Source organism: Lutjanus erythropterus, chromosome 5, assembly GCF_056507025.1.
Source record: "Lutjanus erythropterus isolate fLutEry1 chromosome 5, fLutEry1.hap2, whole genome shotgun sequence".
In the NCBI taxonomy this organism is placed as follows: Eukaryota; Metazoa; Chordata; class Actinopteri; order Lutjaniformes; family Lutjanidae; genus Lutjanus; species Lutjanus erythropterus.
In genome coordinates this window covers 21,601,649-21,622,068 of record NC_139321.1, presented here as the reverse complement: position 1 = coordinate 21,622,068, position 20,420 = coordinate 21,601,649, and the positions used below count along the sequence as shown (strand labels likewise).

Here is a 20,420-nt window from a genome sequence, read left to right as displayed (position 1 = left end):
ATGACTTCAAAGTGACTACAAAAACATGCAACCATAGCGTTGAAGATAATCTGAGTAGGATTCGAAATGTGTTCTCATTACCGCTGTATTCATAGTCAGCCGTTCAACGTCATACTTTTTGATAGTAAGTCTTCTCATCAGAGATTGATGTATGTTGGATTGCTGCAGTTTTATCATGTGGACTCTTAGGGCCGCTGTTGACCAGAGTGTCGAGGGCTTACTGTGGGTTTGAGGCAGCACCTCCCATGTAACATCGACATAATAAAGAAAGAGAAAACGAGAAAGGACGCACACTCGAATCGTGTAAAATATTTGAAAAAGAAGACGTTCTCCTTAGAAACTATTTCTCTTTTGTGGATTATTAAAACGCTACGTTAACATTTCATCCTGGAATCGGTAGATTTATGAGAAAGAAACACTGAATCACACGGGAATTTTTCTGATAGAACAATGACAAGGCAAGTACTGCTGTTTCTCTGTGTCCTCTCCGTTGGCTGTGTGCTCGGTCAGGTCAGCTACTCTATTCCGGAGGAAATGGCCAAAGGTTCTTTAGTGGGAAATATAGCGCATGATTTAGGCTTAGAAACCAAACGTCTAGTATCTGGTAAAGCGCGAATCTATACTCGAGACAGCGACGAGTACATCGAGCTGAACAGAGAAAGAGGAGTCCTCCTTGTTAAAGAGAGAATCGACAGAGAGGCGCTCTGCAGAAAGACGACGCCGTGTGCTTTACATTTTCAGATCATTTTGGAGAATCCTATGGAATTTTACACCCTTACGGTTCAGATCACAGATATTAATGATAATGCGCCAACCTTTGAAAAAAATGAAATGAAATTCAAAATCAGCGAATCGGCTGTGACTGGAGCAAAATTTATGCTTGAACGGGCTGTGGATCTTGATGTTGGAATTAATGATGTTCATAAATACGAATTGAAACCAACAGATAATTTTGCCCTTAAACTGCACAATAACGCTGATGGGAATAAAAACGTCGAGATGGTGCTACAGAAGCCTTTAGACAGAGAGGAACAAGAGCAGATATCTCTTGTGTTAACGGCTGTAGATGGAGGAGAGCCGCAGATGTCAGGAACAATGATGATTGTCATCACAATTTTAGACGCTAATGATAATGCTCCTGTTTTTACACAGTCAACATACAAGGCTACAGTTACTGAGAATTCACTTAAAGGCACAGTTGTTGCCACTGTTACAGCCTCAGATGCAGATCAGGGTTCCCACGGTAAAATAACATATTCAATCACAAATGCAGTAGATGATATCAGAAACATATTTGACATAAATGAGGAAACCGGTGACGTTTTTTTAGTTGGGAACATTGATTTTGAAGAGTCACGAAACTATCAAATAAATTTACTTGCTAGTGATGAGGGAGGTCTGACAGATTCGTGTAAATTATTTGTGGATGTCCGCGACATGAATGACAACAAACCTGACATCAACATAATGTCCAAGTCGACTATTATATCAGAGGATTCCAAACAAAATACAGTTGTTACAATAATAAATATCGAGGACAAAGACTCAGGAGAAAACGGGAACGTTAAATGCTTTATTAACGACAATGTACCTTTCACTTTGAAAACATCTACAAATAGTTTCTATAGTTTAGTGACGGACAGTGATCTTGATAGAGAGAGAGCCTCTGAGTATAATATCACAGTGACCTGCTCTGATGAGGGAGTGCCCTCCCTCTCCAGCAGCGTCACTCTCACCTTACGGATCTCTGATGTGAATGACAACGCGCCTGTCTTTGAGAGGAGCTCATATGAGGCCTACATTGTAGAAAACAACACACCAGGTGTCTCTATATTCACAGTGAAAGCCAGAGACGCTGACTGGAACCAGAATGCGCGTGTTTCTTACATACTGGAGGACTCCTCTGTTAACGGAGTGCCAGTCTCCTCATATGTGTCCCTTAGTGCTGATAGTGGAGTCATCCATGCAGTGCGCTCTTTTGACTACGAGCAGATCAAAGATTTCCACTTCCGCGTCAAAGCCCAGGATGGAGGTTCTCCTCCACTCAGTAGTAATGTGACAGTGAAAATTATGATCCAGGACCAGAACGACAATCCTCCTCAGGTTCTGTACCCAGTCCAGACTGGTGGCTCTCTGGTGGCTGAAATGGTGCCTCGTTCAGCAGATGTGGGCTATCTGGTGACTAAAGTGGTGGCTGTTGATGTGGACTCTGGACAGAATGCCTGGCTGTCCTATAAACTGCAGAAAGCCACAGACAGGGCGCTGTTTGAAGTGGGCTTACAGAATGGAGAAATCAGAACTATCCGCCAAGTCACTGATAAAGATGCTGTCAAACAAAGACTGACTGTTATAGTGGAGGACAACGGGCAGCCGTCTCGTTCAGCTACAGTCATTGTTAACGTGGCGGTGGCGGACAGCTTCCCTGAAGTGCTGTCGGAGTTCACTGACTTTCCACACGACAAGGAGTACAATGACAACCTGACTTTTTACTTAGTGTTGGCTTTGGCTGTAGTTTCCTTCCTCTTCATCACGTGTTTGGTGGTTATTATATCAGTGAAAATCTACAGATGGAGACAGTCTCGCATCCTGTATCACTCCAATCTCCCTGTCATTCCATATTATCCACCACGTTACTCAGACACTTTGGGGACAGGGACTCTCCCACACGTGTACAACTACGAGGTGTGCAGGACGACTGACTCGAGAAAGAGTGACTGTAAGTTCGGCAGAGCTGGTAGTCAGAACGTGCTGATAATGGACCCCAGTTCTACAGGGACGATGCAGCGGATACAGAATGAGAAGAGCATCCTGGATGAACCAGACTCTCCTTTAGAGGTTAGAAAACTCTAACATTCAGCATTTTTAATTTATATGCAAACTGCAGTCATTATGCTGATGCATACATTCCATAGTGCAGTATATTTTTACGAGGAGTCTAAAAGAGACCATATGTAAATGCTTGAAAAGTTCATGTAATACTCCATAACTCCCATTCAGCACCATGGACAGCGACAATTGACTTGGCCAAAAGCAGTAAATCTGTCGATGTGTTGAGTTTTTCATTTTCATCTCTCTTATACCTTCTATTTGCTCCACTCAAAAGCATTGCTTTTGTTATTACATTTTTCAAATATGTTACAAAACAACATGTGCATGATTATTATCACAGTGTATACTTGGAAAAATATCAGTATTATAAATTAATGGTCAGATTGTCTGTAGTTTTCCTTCAGCTTGATTTTTAACATGACTTTGCACCAAACTGGTACTCTGTGATATTACTTGTTGTAATTTGTACTTTCAACTCAAAGGGTCGCTGTTGGCAAACGTGTTTTGATTTCACTAGATGTTTTTTTTTTTTTTTCCTGTGTCCTGCCCCTTCGTGTTGGTTCGTTGAACACAATCAGAGACAGGCAGATACACGGTCTGCGCTTATACGGATTCCAGTGGGGAATAATATAACTGGATACACTGTTTTGTTTTTTATATTTGGATTCCGGATGCCATATTTGTTGCCTTTCTTCGCAGTGACTACATCGGGAATGCTTTTGTTTTAATCGTGCTGGAAACGACTTCGAACAGAACAATGAGACGGCAAGTACTGTTGTTTCTCTCGGTTCTATGTCTGAACTCCGTGCTCGGGCAGGTCAGCTATTCCATTCCTGAAGAAATGACCAAAGGATCTGTAGTCGGTAACATAGCGCATGATTTAGGTTTAGATCTAAAAAGGCTGAAATCAGGTAAAGCTCGTGTCTATACAGGAGCCAGTGTAGAATACATCGGGCTGAATAAAGAAAGAGGAGTCCTCCTCATCCAGGAGAGGATAGACAGAGAGGCTCTATGTGGAGAGACGACGCCTTGTGCTCTACATTTCCAGTTAATTCTGGAAAATCCCATGGAATTGTTTCGTGTAACAGTGGAGATCACCGACATAAACGATAATACGCCCAGTTTTACAAATGCAGAAAAGCGCTTTGAAATTAGCGAGTCTGCTGTGATAGGATCGAAATTCATATTAGAAAAAGCTATTGATTCTGACATCGGGATGAATGGCTTACAACGATATGTACTTTCTCCAACAGATAATTTTGTATTAAAGCTAGAAAATCAGGCAGACGGCAGCAAAAAGGTAGAGATGGTTCTGCAGAAGCCGCTAGATCGAGAAAAGCAGGAATATATCTCACTCTTGTTAACTGCTGTAGATGGAGGAGAGCCGCAGATGTCAGGAACAATGCAAATATTTGTCAGTGTGTTAGATGTGAATGATAACGCTCCTACATTCGCAAAACCGCTGTATAGAGCAAAAATACTAGAAAATTCTCCAAAAGGCACCAGCGTAACTACTGTTAGTGCGTCCGATAAAGACATTGGTTCTAACAAAGACGTATCATATCTGATATCTACCAGCAAACGTGTCTTGTCTGAGTTGTTTAAGATTGATTCGAAAACGGGTGAAATTATCCTCGTCGGTGGAATAGATTATGAAAAGGCAACAACTTATCAAATGGATATTGAAGCTGTTGACAGCGGAGGACTCTCTGATTCCACTAAAGTAATAGTTGATATTATTGATATAAATGACAATAATCCTCAGATTAACATGGTTTCTAAATCAGACTCCATATCAGAGGACTCTCCTCCAAACACTGTTATAGCTATGTTAAGTGTAAATGATCCAGATTCAGAGAACAATGGACAGGTGGAGTGTAGCATAGACGGCACTATTCCCTTCAAAATACAAACTACATTAAATGGATTTTATACTTTAGTTACAGAGGTCACTTTAGACAGAGAAGTCGCGTCTCAGTATAATATCACAGTGACCTGCTCTGATGAGGGAGTGCCCTCCCTCTCCAGCAGCGTCACTCTCACCTTACAGATCTCTGATGTGAATGACAACGCGCCTGTCTTTGAGAGGAGCTCATATGAGGCCTACATTGTAGAAAACAACACACCAGGTGTCTCTATATTCACAGTGAAAGCCAGAGACGCTGACTGGAACCAGAATGCGCGTGTTTCTTACATACTGGAGGACTCCTCTGTTAACGGAGTGCCAGTCTCCTCATATGTGTCCGTTAGTGCTGATAGTGGAGTCATCCATGCAGTGCGCTCTTTTGACTACGAGCAGATCAAAAATTTCCACTTCCGCGTCAAAGCGCAGGATGGAGGCTCTCCTCCACTCAGTAGTAATGTGACAGTGAAAATTATGATCCAGGACCAGAACGACAACCCTCCTCAGGTTCTGTACCCAGTCCAGACTGGTGGCTCTCTGGTGGCTGAAATGGTTCCTCGTTCAGCAGATGTGGGCTATCTGGTGACTAAAGTGGTGGCTGTTGATGTGGACTCTGGACAGAATGCCTGGCTGTCCTATAAACTGCAGAAAGCCACAGACAGGGCGCTGTTTGAAGTGGGCTTACAGAATGGAGAAATCAGAACTATCCGCCAAGTGACTGATAAAGATGCTGTCAAACAAAGACTGACTGTTATAGTGGAGGACAACGGGCAGCCGTCTCGTTCAGCTACAGTCATTGTTAACGTGGCGGTGGCGGACAGCTTCCCTGAAGTGCTGTCGGAGTTCACTGACTTTCCACACGACAAGGAGTACAATGACAACCTGACTTTTTACTTAGTGTTGGCTTTGGCTGTAGTTTCCTTCCTCTTCATCACGTGTTTGGTGGTTATTATATCAGTGAAAATCTACAGATGGAGACAGTCTCGCATCCTGTATCACTCCAATCTCCCTGTCATTCCATATTATCCACCACGTTACTCAGACACTTTGGGGACAGGGACTCTCCCACATGTGTACAACTACGAGGTGTGCAGGACGACTGACTCCAGAAAGAGTGACTGTAAGTTCGGCAGAGCTGGTAGTCAGAACGTGCTGATAATGGACCCCAGTTCTACAGGGACGATGCAGCGGATACAGAATGAGAAGAGCATCCTGGATGAACCAGACTCTCCTCTAGAGGTTAGAAAACATTAACAATCAAATTTTTTCATTTCTATGCATATCACTGCCATGATACTGGTGCAGTCATTTCGAAAGGCAGTATTTTCGGGAGCAGTCTGATATAGACCATTTCTAAATTAAGGTAATGTTTCATAGGTCCCATTCAGCACCATGGACAGCGATATTCGACGCTGTCAGTCATAGTAAATCTGCTAATGTGTTTTTTTCTTTTTCGTCTCTCTTTCACCTTCGATTCATTCCACTAAAAACACCCCTTTTGTAATTAGAATTAAAATATGTTACAAAACCAGTTGAGCACAATATTATCAGAGTGTACACTAAGTAAAATATCAGTATTATAAATTAATGGTCAGAGTAGTTTTCCTTCAGCTTGATTTTCAACATGACTTTGCACCAAACTGGTACTCTGTAATATTACTTGTTGTAATTTGTACTTTCAACTCAAAGGGTCGCTGTTGGCAAACGTGTTTTGATTTCACTAGATGTTTTTTTTTTTTTTTCTGTGTCCTGCCCCTTCGTGTTGGTTCGTTGAACACAATCAGAGACAGGCAGATACACGGTCTGCGCTTATACGGATTCCTGTGGGGAATAATATAACTGGATACACTGTTTTGTTTTTTATATTTGGATTCCGGATGCCATATTTGTTGCCTTTCTTCGCAGTGACTACATTGGGAATGCTTTTGTTTTAATCGTGCTGGAAACGACTTCGAACAGAACAATGAGACGGCAAGTACTGTTGTTTCTCTCGGTTCTATGTCTGAACTCCGTGCTCGGGCAGGTCAGCTATTCCATTCCTGAAGAAATGACCAAAGGATCTGTAGTCGGTAACATAGCGCATGATTTAGGTTTAGATCTAAAAAGGCTGAAATCAGGTAAAGCTCGTGTCTATACAGGAGCCAGTGTAGAATACATCGGGCTGAATAAAGAAAGAGGAGTCCTCCTCATCCAGGAGAGGATAGACAGAGAGGCTCTATGTGGAGAGACGACGCCTTGTGCTCTACATTTCCAGTTAATTCTGGAAAATCCCATGGAATTGTTTCGTGTAACAGTGGAGATCACCGACATAAACGATAATACGCCCAGTTTTACAAATGCAGAAAAGCGCTTTGAAATTAGTGAGTCTGCTGTGATAGGATCGAAATTCGTGTTAGCGAAAGCTATTGATTCTGACATCGGGATGAATGGCTTACAACGATATGTACTTTCTCCAACAGATAATTTTGTATTAAAGCTAGAAAATCAGGCAGATAGTGGCAAAAAGGTAGAAATGGTTCTACAGAAGCCTCTAGATCGAGAAAAGCAAGAACTGATTTCATTGTTATTAACTGCTGTAGATGGAGGAGAGCCGCAGATGTCAGGAACAATGCAGATATTTGTCAGTGTGTTAGATGCGAATGATAACGCTCCTATTTTCACTAAGCCGCTGTATAGAGCAAAAATACTAGAAAATTCTCCCAAAGGCACCAGCGTAACTACTGTTAGTGCGTCTGATAAAGACATTGGCTCAAATGGAGTAGTATCATACCTGAAATCTGACAACGAACGTCTTTTGTCTGAACTCTTTAGAATTGATTCGAAAACTGGTGAAATTACTGTTGACGGTGAAATAGATTACGAAAAGGCGAAAATGTATCAAATCGATATTGAAGCTGTTGACAGCGGAGGACTCTCTGATTCTACGAAAGTAATAATTGATATTATTGATATAAATGACAATAATCCTCAGATAAACATTGTTTCTAAATCAGAATCCGTATTGGAGGACTCTCCTCCAAACACTGTTATAGCTATGTTAAGTGTAAATGATCCAGATTCAGAGAACAATGGACAGGTGGAGTGTAGCATAGACGGCACTATTCCCTTCAAAATACAAACTACATTAAATGGATTTTATACTTTAGTTACAGAGGTTTCTTTAGACAGAGAAGTCGCGTCTCAGTATAATATCACAGTGACCTGCTCTGATGAGGGAGTGCCCTCCCTCTCCAGCAGCGTCACTCTCACCTTACAGATCTCTGATGTGAATGACAACGCGCCTGTCTTTGAGAGGAGCTCATATGAGGCCTACATTGTAGAAAACAACACACCAGGTGTCTCTATATCCACAGTGAAAGCCAGAGACGCTGACTGGAACCAGAATGCGCGTGTTTCTTACATACTGGAGGACTCCTCTGTTAACGGAGTGCCAGTCTCCTCATATGTGTCCGTTAGTGCTGATAGTGGAGTCATCCATGCAGTGCGCTCTTTTGACTACGAGCAGATCAAAGATTTCCACTTCCGCGTCAAAGCGCAGGATGGAGGCTCTCCTCCACTCAGTAGTAATGTGACAGTGAAAATTATGATCCAGGACCAGAACGACAACCCTCCTCAGGTTTTGTACCCAGTCCAGACTGGTGGCTCTCTGGTGGCTGAAATGGTGCCTCGTTCAGCAGATGTGGGCTATCTGGTGACTAAAGTGGTGGCTGTTGATGTGGACTCTGGACAGAATGCCTGGCTGTCCTATAAACTACAGAAAGCCACAGACAGGGCGCTGTTTGAAGTGGGCTTACAGAATGGAGAAATCAGAACTATCCGCCAAGTGACTGATAAAGATGCTGTCAAACAAAGACTGACTGTTATAGTGGAGGACAACGGGCAGCCGTCTCGTTCAGCTACAGTCATTGTTAACGTGGCGGTGGCGGACAGCTTCCCTGAAGTGCTGTCGGAGTTCACTGACTTTCCACACGACAAGGAGTACAATGACAACCTGACTTTTTACTTAGTGTTGGCTTTGGCTGTAGTTTCCTTCCTCTTCATCACGTGTTTGGTGGTTATTATATCAGTGAAAATCTACAGATGGAGACAGTCTCGCATCCTGTATCACTCCAATCTCCCTGTCATTCCATATTATCCACCACGTTACTCAGACACCTTGGGGACAGGGACTCTCCCACACGTGTACAACTACGAGGTGTGCAGGACGACTGACTCCAGAAAGAGTGACTGTAAGTTCGGCAGAGCTGGTAGTCAGAACGTGCTGATAATGGATCCCAGTTCTACAGGGACGATGCAGCGAATACAGAATGAGAAGAGCATCCTGGATGAACCAGACTCTCCTCTAGAGGTTGGTCTCATGATAGCACTGATACCTTTTGACAGCACCTTATTGTATTTATTCATCATATTTCTTACTTCCTGGAAAGTACGGAATCATGATATCATGAACGTAAGCTGTTTTCTTTAGCCAGTCACCTCATAAAGACGTCTTTAGCATCCACTATTACATTTGAATTTTCTCATTAAATTTTTACGTAGTTTTCATAAAGGCGCAATTCAGCAATATTTAAGTTTTGGTTCTTTTAAACCTGAGACATAGTAGCTCAACCTTTATCATGCTTAAGGTGCGTGAAAATACTCTGAATACTTCAGAATAATTTCCAAAAGAACAGCAGTTCATGCTAAAAAAAAATGTTACTGTTGAATTTAATGCAGGATTGAACAGAATTGTCCAATATCTGCCCCTTTTGGTCATTGGGTATGATTCACGTAATCATTTAATCGTAAATTTACAGGTTGAACTTTAGAAAGTAAATTACAAAATAGCAGACAGAGCAGTGTTTGTTTGGCTAACAAGAGGTTAGAGGTTACAGTCAGTATTCGAGTCGTTGGTTGTAAAGTTAAGCAAAGGTCTACTCCTTTTCCAATTTTTGCAGTACATGAGACTTATATTAAGTTGACTGTTGTAAAATATTTCATGCAAGCCAAACTTTATATTTTACTGCCACATATATCTAGATTGTAGAGAAAACTGTCCACATTCAACTACGGTCTTTTGTTCAAGTAGTCTGTTTCAATGGAAATGTCATCTTACTTCTAGGCCATACAATTTGTTAAGAAACATTTGATTCTGGATATTTGGTAAACTTTGAGAGTGACTAGATTAAGCTGTCTGCCATTCTTTTGTCTACTTCTTCATTAGCAATTTCCACCATTGTGGTATAAATATGATATTTGAAGAAGGTATAGTTGACTTGTCTTCATTAATCTGAAAATCGATTGCCTCTTGAATATGTATCTTAAATATTTGCAGCATGGCAACACTTCCACATTCTCACATCCTTTGTAATTAAAACCATGGGTTCTACTTATTGGTTCATTATATTGTGCATTCAGCACCATTGTCATGGACAGTGTGAGAGAAGGAGACTGCAAAGGGGGCATTAGTGAAATTGTATGTAATGAGCTCTTAGTTGTCCTTGTTATTAGCACCAGAAACACCTATTATCATGAGACTGAACATGCTATACTTGTGTGGTAAAAAGAGTAGCTGAAAACATATAGCCAACAGCATCATCCTTGCTGCACATGTGGGCTTCATTATTAGCTTCTTATTGATCATCAGCAAAACACCCCCATGTCAGTAGCTTTAATCTTACCATGTTGTGAGCTGCTCTTATTATAGTCCACCTAGCTGTCCTGCAGTGTCTGTTCCCGCTCCAACTTTATCCAAAGAATTACTTTTTGGACACAATGAAGCTGTGAGAAGTAAAGAATATAGTTTTAAAAATGTATAATTTGTGTCACACACATTATGTCTATTATAGTGTCAGTTAGGTCCATGTCAATCAAATGGAAATGAGAGATTGATATTTCCATGATGTATATATGGCGATGAGCCATTTTGTGTTTCATTGCTGTAGCAATCAAGTGTCTGTGAACATTTTCAGTTGCCTGACTTCTCAGCTTGGTACTGGTCACTCTTGACAAGACTGTCATTGCCACAAAAGAGTTCATGCTTGAAAAAACTGTTGTTGGAGCTGCTGAAGGATAGAGTGTAGGATGTTTCCTCCCAGTGGTCAATTTATCATAATAGCTTCCAAAAAGGTTATTAATTATAGATAATGAAAATAATTCACCTTCTTTTGATGATACAGTGTCATCTCTCATTTCTTTTTAGGGAACAATTCCTTCAGTACACAATTTAACCTTTGTGTTCTGTTAAAAATTGATTATTAATTTAATATAAAGTTAACATTCATTTGGGAAATAATTTTACCATTTTTGATCAACCCCATAAAACCTATTTATTCTTTGTTCTATGATCAGTAGATTTTTGACTGCAACACCTGAACTGACACAATAATTATCTACATAATTTCATTGTCATTTACACGTCCTATTAATCGAGCAATTACAATTTATCCAAAAGTAATGTGTTGCTTGTTTTATTTTGTAATGACTGAAAGTCAAATTTATTTCTTCATACTAGACCTCATATTGCATATTGTAGTTTTCTGTAGTTCTAGTGTTTGGACTCTCAGGGCCGCTGTTGGCCAGTGTAGAGCCTTCCCTCACATCATTTGTTATATTTAAGAGAGAAAGAGAGACACATACAACACATAAGCGTCGTTGCAGAGACCGGGAGATATCCGCGCTGCGATGACTTTATTTCTGATTCGGGAATCACCAAGATAACAAATCTTTCTCTCGATCACTTTGCAAGAGCGGGGCCTGAAAAAGCTTTGGAATATCTTTTTTATACCTACAGTATTTGTCGAAGATAAAATGTCCGACGGAACAATGGGACGGCAAGTACTCTTGTTTTGTTGTTTGTTGATTTTTTCCCTCAGCTCAGTGTTCGGGCAGGTCACCTACTCCATTCCCGAGGAAATGTCAAAAGGCTCTCTGGTTGGTAATATAGCGCAGGATTTAGGGTTAGACGTGAAAAGATTGAAGTCTGGAAAGGCTCGCATATACACAGAGGACAATGCAGAATACATCGAGCTGAATAAAGACAGAGGAGTGCTGCTTGTGAAGGAGAGAATCGACAGAGAGGCGCTGTGTGGACAGACAACACCTTGCGCTTTACATCTTCAAATTACACTGGAAGACCCGATTGAATTTTTTACGGTCGCAGTCGAAATAAATGACATAAACGACAATGCACCCAGCTTCAAAAAGGAGGAGATGAAATTTAGGATTAGTGAGTCGGCTGTGATTGGAGCAAAATTTGTGCTAGAAAGAGCTATGGATCTAGATGTCGGTGTGAACGGACTACAGAGTTATTCCCTAAAACCTACAGATAACTTTCATCTAAAACTCCAGAATCAGCAGGACGGGAGTAAAAAAGTGGAGATGGTTTTGCAAAAATATCTAGACAGAGAGACGCAAGAGCACCTCTCTTTGACTCTCACAGCGGTTGATGGTGGTGAGCCTCAGCTGTCGGGAACAATGCGAATAGAAATCTCAGTACTAGACGTTAATGATAATGCCCCAGTATTTACGCAGGAAATATATAAGGTTACTGTATTGGAGACTGCTCCAAAGGACACAATTTTGTGTACCGTTAGTGCTGTAGATGCAGATCAGGGTTCAAATGGGAAAGTGTCATATTCAATAACAAATACGTTGGATGATGTGCCTGTTTTATTTCAAATCAACGAAGATAATGGTGTGGTGGCTTTATCTGGAAACCTGGATTATGAGAAGGCGCAGCACTATGAAATACATGTACAAGCAAGTGATGATGGAGGACTAACAGATTCATGTAAGATTATTGTCGATGTTACCGACACTAACGATAATCACCCATCTATTAATATTATGTCTAGAACCAATTCAGTATCAGAGGATTCCAAGCCAGGAACTGTAGTAACTATATTTAATGTTCAAGATCCTGACTCTGGAGAAAATGGCAAAGTAACATGTAATATAGAAGAACACATGCCATTTCTGATGAAAACGACGTCGAAAAAATTCTTCAGCCTTGTAACAGACAGTGATCTGGACAGAGAGAGAGCCTCTGAGTATAATATCACAGTGACCTGCTCTGATGAGGGAGTGCCCTCCCTCTCCAGCAGCGTCACTCTCACCTTACAGATCTCTGATGTGAATGACAACGCGCCTGTCTTTGAGAGGAGCTCATATGAGGCCTACATTGTAGAAAACAACACACCAGGTGTCTCTATATTCACAGTGAAAGCCAGAGACGCTGACTGGAACCAGAATGCGCGTGTTTCTTACATACTGGAGGACTCCTCTGTTAACGGAGTGTCAGTCTCCTCATATGTGTCCGTTAGTGCTGATAGTGGAGTCATCCATGCAGTGCGCTCTTTTGACTACGAGCAGATCAAAGATTTCCACTTCCGCGTCAAAGCGCAGGATGGAGGTTCTCCTCCACTCAGTAGTAATGTGACAGTGAAAATTATGATCCAGGACCAGAACGATAATCCTCCTCAGGTTCTGTACCCAGTCCAGACTGGTGGCTCTCTGGTGGCTGAAATGGTGCCTCGTTCAGCAGATGTGGGCTATCTGGTGACTAAAGTGGTGGCTGTTGATGTGGACTCTGGACAGAATGCCTGGCTGTCCTATAAACTGCAGAAAGCCACAGACAGGGCGCTGTTTGAAGTGGACTTACAGAATGGAGAAATCAGAACTATCCGCCAAGTCACTGATAAAGATGCTGTCAAACAAAGACTGACTGTTATAGTGGAGGACAACGGGCAGCCGTCTCGTTCAGCTACAGTCATTGTTAACGTGGCGGTGGCGGACAGCTTCCCTGAAGTGCTGTCGGAGTTCACTGACTTTCCACACGACAAGGAGTACAATGACAACCTGACTTTTTACTTAGTGTTGGCTTTGGCTGTAGTTTCCTTCCTCTTCATCACGTGTTTGGTGGTTATTATATCAGTGAAAATCTACAGATGGAGACAGTCTCGCATCCTGTATCACTCCAATCTCCCTGTCATTCCATATTATCCACCACGTTACTCAGACACCTTGGGGACAGGGACTCTCCCACACGTGTACAACTACGAGGTGTGCAGGACGACTGACTCGAGAAAGAGTGACTGTAAGTTCGGCAGAGCTGGTAGTCAGAACGTGCTGATAATGGACCCCAGTTCTACAGGGACGATGCAGCGGATACAGAGTGAGAAGAGCATCCTGGATGAACCAGACTCTCCTCTAGAGGTTAGAATATCACAAGTCTGATATTATAAAAAATATGTCATTTATGGCTGATACTGCTTCAGCACCATGGATAGCGAAAAACAGTGAATACCTAGAAAGTTTCCGTGCTATTATATCATTGTCTGTTTGTCAAATAACATATATTTTGTTTGTTTGTTTTTTATATAAAATCTGTTGATTTATTTGTATAGGTGGCACAGACCTTCAGTAGTAGACCGTCGTTTTGATTTTCATAGTTTAAGTAGACTTTACTGGACTTTCGACCGTAGGATACTTTAATCTATTCACTCAACTATCAGATCACACTATTACCAATTATAATTCTCTACTTTCAACAACTATCAAGGTTATTTAGCAGCCATCACATAGTTAACCATGATCGTATGAGTCTAGCCTAAAACAATTCTACTTGTACGCATAATGTTAACAACAACAATAATAATGTTTGGTTTGTTTTTACAAAACCAGCCCCATTTCTCATCCCCCTTTTCCTAAAATGTGCTGTTTGGTGTGTTGAACAGAAAGGGCCGCTATTGGCCAGAGTGTGGCAGTCTTCGACAGGGCTGGCAACTGTACCTCCCCCTTTGATTGTGACATGGTAGACAATAAAACAGGAACGAACCGCCTTTCATCGTTAAAATCGAAAACTACTCATGGATACTGGACGATGTTATGTTCGCTGATTGTCTTCTTGACACACGGTCGGATATTTTGACTATATTCATATGGATTACATTTTCATTCAAACGAGAGTGGAATACCCTGACAAAACAATGAGACGGCAAGTACTGTTGTTCATCTTGGTTCTCTCCCTCAGCTCGGTGTTCGGGCAGGTCAGCTACTCCATTCCCGAGGAAATGGAAAAAGGTTCACTAGTCTGTAATTTAGCTCAGGATTTAGGTTTGGATGTTAAAAGGCTCAAATCTGGTAGAGCTCGTGTTCATTCAGGGGACAGTGAAGAATATATCGAGCTGAATAGAGAGAGGGGTGTCCTTCTTATCAAGGAGAGAATAGACAGAGAAGCGTTGTGTGGAGAAACGACGCCCTGTGCTTTACATTTACAGATGATTTTGGAAAACCCGATGGAATTGTTCCGTATAACGATAGAAATCACAGATATAAATGACAATGCTCCCAGCTTCGCATCGAGCGAAAAACGCTTTGAAATCAGCGAGTCAGCCGTCATTGGGTCTAAATTTGTATTGGACAAAGCAATCGACGCTGACATTGGTACAAATCATCTCCAAAGTTATTCACTTAATCCAACTAACAACTTTGCATTGAAACTAGAGAATCAAGCGGATGGCAGTAAAAAGGTAGAAATGGTTCTCCAGAAGCCTCTAGATCGAGAGCACCAGGAGCAGATATCATTATTATTAACAGCTACAGATGGCGGCCAGCCGCGTAAGTCAGGTACAATGCAGATAATTGTTAATGTGCTAGATGCAAACGACAATGCACCAGTTTTCACTAAGTCAGTGTACAAGGCAACAATAACCGAGAACTCACCGAGGGGAACCAGTGTTATAACTGTCAGTGCGTCTGACAAAGATGGAGGCGCTAATGGAGAAATATCATACGCAATATCAAATAGCAACCGTCGGTTGTTCCACCTATTTCAGATCGATAGAAAAACAGGAGAGGTTATCTTGATCGGTGAAATTGATTATGAAAAAGCGAAGCTCGTCCAAATTGATATCGAGGCTATAGATAATGGAGGACTCTCTGATTCCAGTAAGATCCTAATTGATGTCACTGATGTCAATGACAACAGTCCTCAGTTGAAAATACTTTCTAAATCGGACAACATTTTAGAAGACTCTCCTGAAAATACTGTTATTGCCATGCTAAGCGTAAATGATCCAGACTCTGAGAGAAATGGACAGGTGAAATGTAAGATTAATGATGATATTCCGTTTAAAATACAAAACACAATGAATGGATTTTATAGTTTAGCTACAGATGTAGAATTGGATAGAGAAGTCGCCTCTCAGTATAATATCACAGTGACCTGCTCTGATGAGGGAGTGCCCTCCCTCTCCAGCAGCGTCACTCTCACCTTACAGATCTCTGATGTGAATGACAACGCGCCTGTCTTTGAGAGGAGCTCATATGAGGCCTACATCGTAGAAAACAACACACCAGGTGTCTCTATATTCACAGTGAAAGCCAGAGACGCTGACTGGAACCAGAATGCGCGTGTTTCTTACATACTGGAGGACTCCTCTGTTAACGGAGTGCCAGTCTCCTCATATGTGTCCGTTAGTGCTGATAGTGGAGTCATCCATGCAGTGCGCTCTTTTGACTACGAGCAGATCAAAGATTTCCACTTCCGCGTCAAAGCGCAGGATGGAGGTTCTCCTCCACTCAGTAGTAATGTGACAGTGAAAATAATCATCCAGGACCAGAACGACAACCCTCCTCAGGTTCTGTACCCAGTCCAGACTGGTGGCTCTCTGGTGGCTGAAATGGTTCCTCGTTCAGCAGATGTGGGCTATCTGGTGACTAAAGTGGTGGCTGTTGATGTGGACTCTGGACAGAATGCCTGGCTGTCCTATAAACTGCAGAAAGCCACAGACAGGGCGCTGTTTGAAGTGGGCTTACAGAATGGAGAAATCAGAACTATCCGCCAAGTGACTGATAAAGATGCTGTCAAACAAAGACTGACTGTTATAGTGGAGGACAACGGGCAGCCGTCTCGTTCAGCTACAGTCATTGTTAACGTGGCGGTGGCGGACAGCTTCCCTGAAGTGCTGTCGGAGTTCACTGACTTTCCACACGACAAGGAGTACAATGACAACCTGACTTTTTACTTAGTGTTGGCTTTGGCTGTAGTTTCCTTCCTCTTCATCACGTGTTTGGTGGTTATTATATCAGTGAAAATCTACAGATGGAGACAGTCTCGCATCCTGTATCACTCCAATCTCCCTGTCATTCCATATTATCCACCACGTTACTCAGACACTTTGGGGACAGGGACTCTCCCACACGTGTACAACTACGAGGTGTGCAGGACGACTGACTCGAGAAAGAGTGACTGTAAGTTCGGCAGAGCTGGTAGTCAGAACGTGCTGATAATGGACCCCAGTTCTACAGGGACGATGCAGCGGATACAGAATGAGAAGAGCATCTTGGATGAACCAGACTCTCCTCTAGAGGTTAGAATGTCACAAGTCTGATCTTATAAAAAATATGTCATTTATGGCTGATACTGCTTCAGCACCATGGATAGCGAAAAACAATAAATACATAGAAAGTTTCCGTGCTATTATATCTTTGTCTGTTTGTCAAATAACATATATTTTATTTTTTTGTTTTTGATATAAAATCTGTTGATTTATTTGTATAGGTGGCACAGACCTTCAGTAGTAGACCGTCGTTTTGATTTTCATAGTTTAAGTAGACTTTACTGGACTTTCGACCGTAGGATACTTTAATCTATTCACTCAACTATCAGATCACACTATTACCAATTATAATTCTCTACTTTCAACAACTATCAAGGTTATTTAGCAGCCATCACATAGTTAACCATGATCGTATGAGTCTAGCCTAAAACAATTCTACTTGTACGCATAATGTTAACAACAACAATAATAATGTTTGGTTTGTTTTTACAAAACCAGCCCCATTTCTCATCCCCCTTTTCCTAAAATGTGCTGTTTGGTGTGTTGAACAGAAAGGGCCGCTATTGGCCAGAGTGTGGCAGTCTTCGACAGGGCTGGCAACTGTACCTCCCCCTTTGATTGTGACATGGTAGACAATAAAACAGGAACGAACCGCCTTTCGTCGTTAAAATCGAAAACTACTCATGGATACTGGACGATGTTATGTTCGCTGATTGTCTTCTTGACACACGGTCGGATATTTTGACTATATTCATATGGATTACATTTTCATTCAAACGAGAGTGGAATACCCTGACAAAACAATGAGACGGCAAGTACTGTTGTTCATCTTGGTTCTCTCCCTCAGCTCGGTGTTCGGGCAGGTCAGCTACTCCATTCCCGAGGAAATGGAAAAAGGTTCACTAGTCTGTAATTTAGCTCAGGATTTAGGTTTGGATGTTAAAAGGCTCAAATCTGGTAGAGCTCGTATTCATTCAGGGGACAGTGAAGAATATATCGAGCTGAATAGAGAGAGGGGTGTCCTTCTTATCAAGGAGAGAATAGACAGAGAAGCGTTGTGTGGAGAAACGACGCCCTGTGCTTTACATTTACAGATGATTTTGGAAAACCCGATGGAATTGTTCCGTATAACGATAGAAATCACAGATATAAATGACAATGCTCCCAGCTTCGCATCGAGCGAGAAACGCTTTGAAATCAGCGAGTCAGCCGTCATTGGGTCTAAATTTGTATTAGAGAAAGCAATCGACGCTGACATTGGTACAAATGATCTCCAGAGTTATTCACTTAATCCAACTAACAACTTTGCATTGAAACTAGAGAATCAAGCGGATGGCAGTAAAAAAGTGGAAATGGTTCTCCAGAAGCCTCTAGATCGAGAGCAGCAGAACCAGATATCATTATTATTAACAGCTACAGATGGCGGCCAGCCGCGTAAGTCTGGTACAATGCAGATAACTGTTAATGTGTTAGATGCAAACGACAATGCACCAGTTTTCACTAAGTCAGTGTACAAGGCAACAATAACCGAGAACTCACCGAGGGGAACCAGTGTTATAACTGTCAGTGCGTCTGACAAAGATGGAGGCGCTAATGGAGAAATATTATACGCAATTTTAAATAGCAAGCGTCGATTGTCCGACCTATTTCAGATCGATAGAAAAACAGGAGAAGTCATCTTGATCGGTGAAATTGATTATGAAAAAGCCAAGCTCTTCCAAATTGATATCGAGGCTATAGATAATGGAGGACTCTCTGATTCCAGTAAAATCCTAATTGATGTGATCGATGTCAATGACAACAGTCCTCAGTTAAAAATACTTTCTAAATCGGATAGTATTTTAGAAGACTCTCCTGAGAATACTGTTATTGCCATGCTAAGCGTAAATGATCCAGACTCTGAGAGGAATGGACAGGTGAAATGTAAGATTAATGATGATATTCCGTTTAAAATACAAAACACAATGAATGGATTTTATAGTTTAGCTACAGATGTAGCTTTGGATAGAGAAGTCGCCTCTCAGTATAATATCACAGTGACCTGCTCTGATGAGGGAGTGCCCTCCCTCTCCAGCAGCGTCACTCTCACCTTACAGATCTCTGATGTGAATGACAACGCGCCTGTCTTTGAGAGGAGCTCATATGAGGCCTACATTGTAGAAAACAACACACCAGGTGTCTCTATATTCACAGTGAAAGCCAGAGACGCTGACTGGAACCAGAATGCGCGTGTTTCTTACATACTGGAGGACTCCTCTGTTAACGGAGTGCCAGTCTCCTCATATGTGTCCGTTAGTGCTGATAGTGGAGTCATCCATGCAGTGCGCTCTTTTGACTACGAGCAGATCAAAGATTTCCGGTTTCGCGTCAAAGCCCAGGATGGAGGTTCTCCTCCACTCAGTAGTAATGTGACAGTGAAAATTATCATCCAGGACCAGAACGACAACCCTCCTCAGGTTCTGTACCCAGTCCAGACTGGTGGCTCTCTGGTGGCTGAAATGGTTCCTCGTTCAGCAGATGTGGGCTATCTGGTGACTAAAGTGGTGGCTGTTGATGTGGACTCTGGACAGAATGCCTGGCTGTCCTATAAACTGCAGAAAGCCACAGACAGGGCGCTGTTTGAAGTGGGCTTACAGAATGGAGAAATCAGAACTATCCGCCAAGTGACTGATAAAGATGCTGTCAAACAAAGACTGACTGTTATAGTGGAGGACAACGGGCAGCCGTCTCGTTCAGCTACAGTCATTGTTAACGTGGCGGTGGCGGACAGCTTCCCTGAAGTGCTGTCGGAGTTCACTGACTTTCCACACGACAAGGAGTACAATGACAACCTGACTTTTTACTTAGTGTTGGCTTTGGCTGTAGTTTCCTTCCTCTTCATCACGTGTTTGGTGGTTATTATATCAGTGAAAATCTACAGATGGAGACAGTCTCGCATCCTGTATCACTCCAATCTCCCTGTCATTCCATATTATCCACCACGTTACTCAGACACTTTGGGGACAGGGACTCTCCCACACGTGTACAACTACGAGGTGTGCAGGACGACTGACTCGAGAAAGAGTGACTGTAAGTTCGGCAGAGCTGGTAGTCAGAACGTGCTGATAATGGACCCCAGTTCTACAGGGACGATGCAGCGGATACAGAATGAGAAGAGCATCCTGGATGAACCAGACTCTCCTCTAGAGGTTGGTCATATGGGGTAAATTTGTGTTTTAAGATTTGGCACTTGGTATAATTGATACGTTTGTTTAAAAACGCTGCCTAGGCACAATTTCAGCACCTTGGACAGCGACAGTGAAAGACGAGTCCTTATCGTTGTACTTTTGTGTGCTCTCTTAGCATGTTTTCTCACTCTCTGTAGT

The 20,420-nt window shown here is 42.1% G+C and overlaps 5 protein-coding genes across 28 annotated transcripts in view; all 5 read left to right on the top strand.

The window, feature by feature from the left end:
• LOC146326785 (protocadherin gamma-C5-like) overlaps positions 1-20,420 on the top strand; it is a 233,111-nt gene that overhangs the window by 141,758 nt on the left and 70,933 nt on the right. The window contains exon 1 of one of the 24 annotated variants that reach the window (XM_084719189.1): positions 263-2,835. The exons of 20 other annotated variants lie outside the window; for them this stretch is intronic. In XM_084719189.1, the coding sequence (XP_084575315.1) occupies positions 451-2,835 (2,385 nt within the window). In that variant the 5' untranslated portion in view covers positions 263-450. Of the gene's footprint in view, positions 1-262; positions 2,836-11,365; positions 13,928-20,420 lie in introns of those variants that run through there. 3 more of the 24 variants (XM_084719204.1, XM_084719178.1, XM_084719197.1) reach the window with 3 other exon arrangements.
• On the top strand, positions 3,114-5,986 carry LOC146326795 (protocadherin gamma-A1-like). Its single transcript, XM_084719584.1, has one exon. The coding sequence runs from the start codon at positions 3,587-3,589 to the stop codon at positions 5,984-5,986; it is 2,400 nt and encodes a 799-aa protein (XP_084575710.1). The 5' UTR covers positions 3,114-3,586.
• LOC146326794 (protocadherin gamma-A1-like) lies at positions 6,568-9,215 on the top strand. The gene is made up of 2 exons (XM_084719582.1): positions 6,568-9,080; positions 9,201-9,215. The coding sequence occupies exons 1-2, from the start codon at positions 6,696-6,698 to the stop codon at positions 9,213-9,215; spliced, it is 2,400 nt and encodes a 799-aa protein (XP_084575708.1). The 5' UTR covers positions 6,568-6,695.
• LOC146326793 (protocadherin beta-16-like) lies at positions 14,584-17,106 on the top strand. Its single transcript, XM_084719577.1, has one exon. It carries the CDS (start codon positions 14,653-14,655, stop codon positions 17,104-17,106), a length of 2,454 nt encoding a protein of 817 aa, XP_084575703.1. The 5' UTR covers positions 14,584-14,652.
• Positions 17,386-20,261, top strand: LOC146326792 (protocadherin beta-16-like). Its single transcript, XM_084719576.1, has one exon. It carries the CDS (start codon positions 17,811-17,813, stop codon positions 20,259-20,261), a length of 2,451 nt encoding a protein of 816 aa, XP_084575702.1. The 5' UTR covers positions 17,386-17,810.

What these genes read in the sequence shown, in the direction of transcription:
- LOC146326794 (XM_084719582.1), top strand. Translation starts at nt 6,696, where the DNA reads ATGAGACGGCAAGTACTGTTGTTTCTCTCGGTTCTATGTCTGAACTCC.
- LOC146326793 (XM_084719577.1), top strand. Translation starts at nt 14,653, where the DNA reads ATGGATTACATTTTCATTCAAACGAGAGTGGAATACCCTGACAAAACA.
- LOC146326795 (XM_084719584.1), top strand. Translation starts at nt 3,587, where the DNA reads ATGAGACGGCAAGTACTGTTGTTTCTCTCGGTTCTATGTCTGAACTCC.
- LOC146326792 (XM_084719576.1), top strand. Translation starts at nt 17,811, where the DNA reads ATGGATTACATTTTCATTCAAACGAGAGTGGAATACCCTGACAAAACA.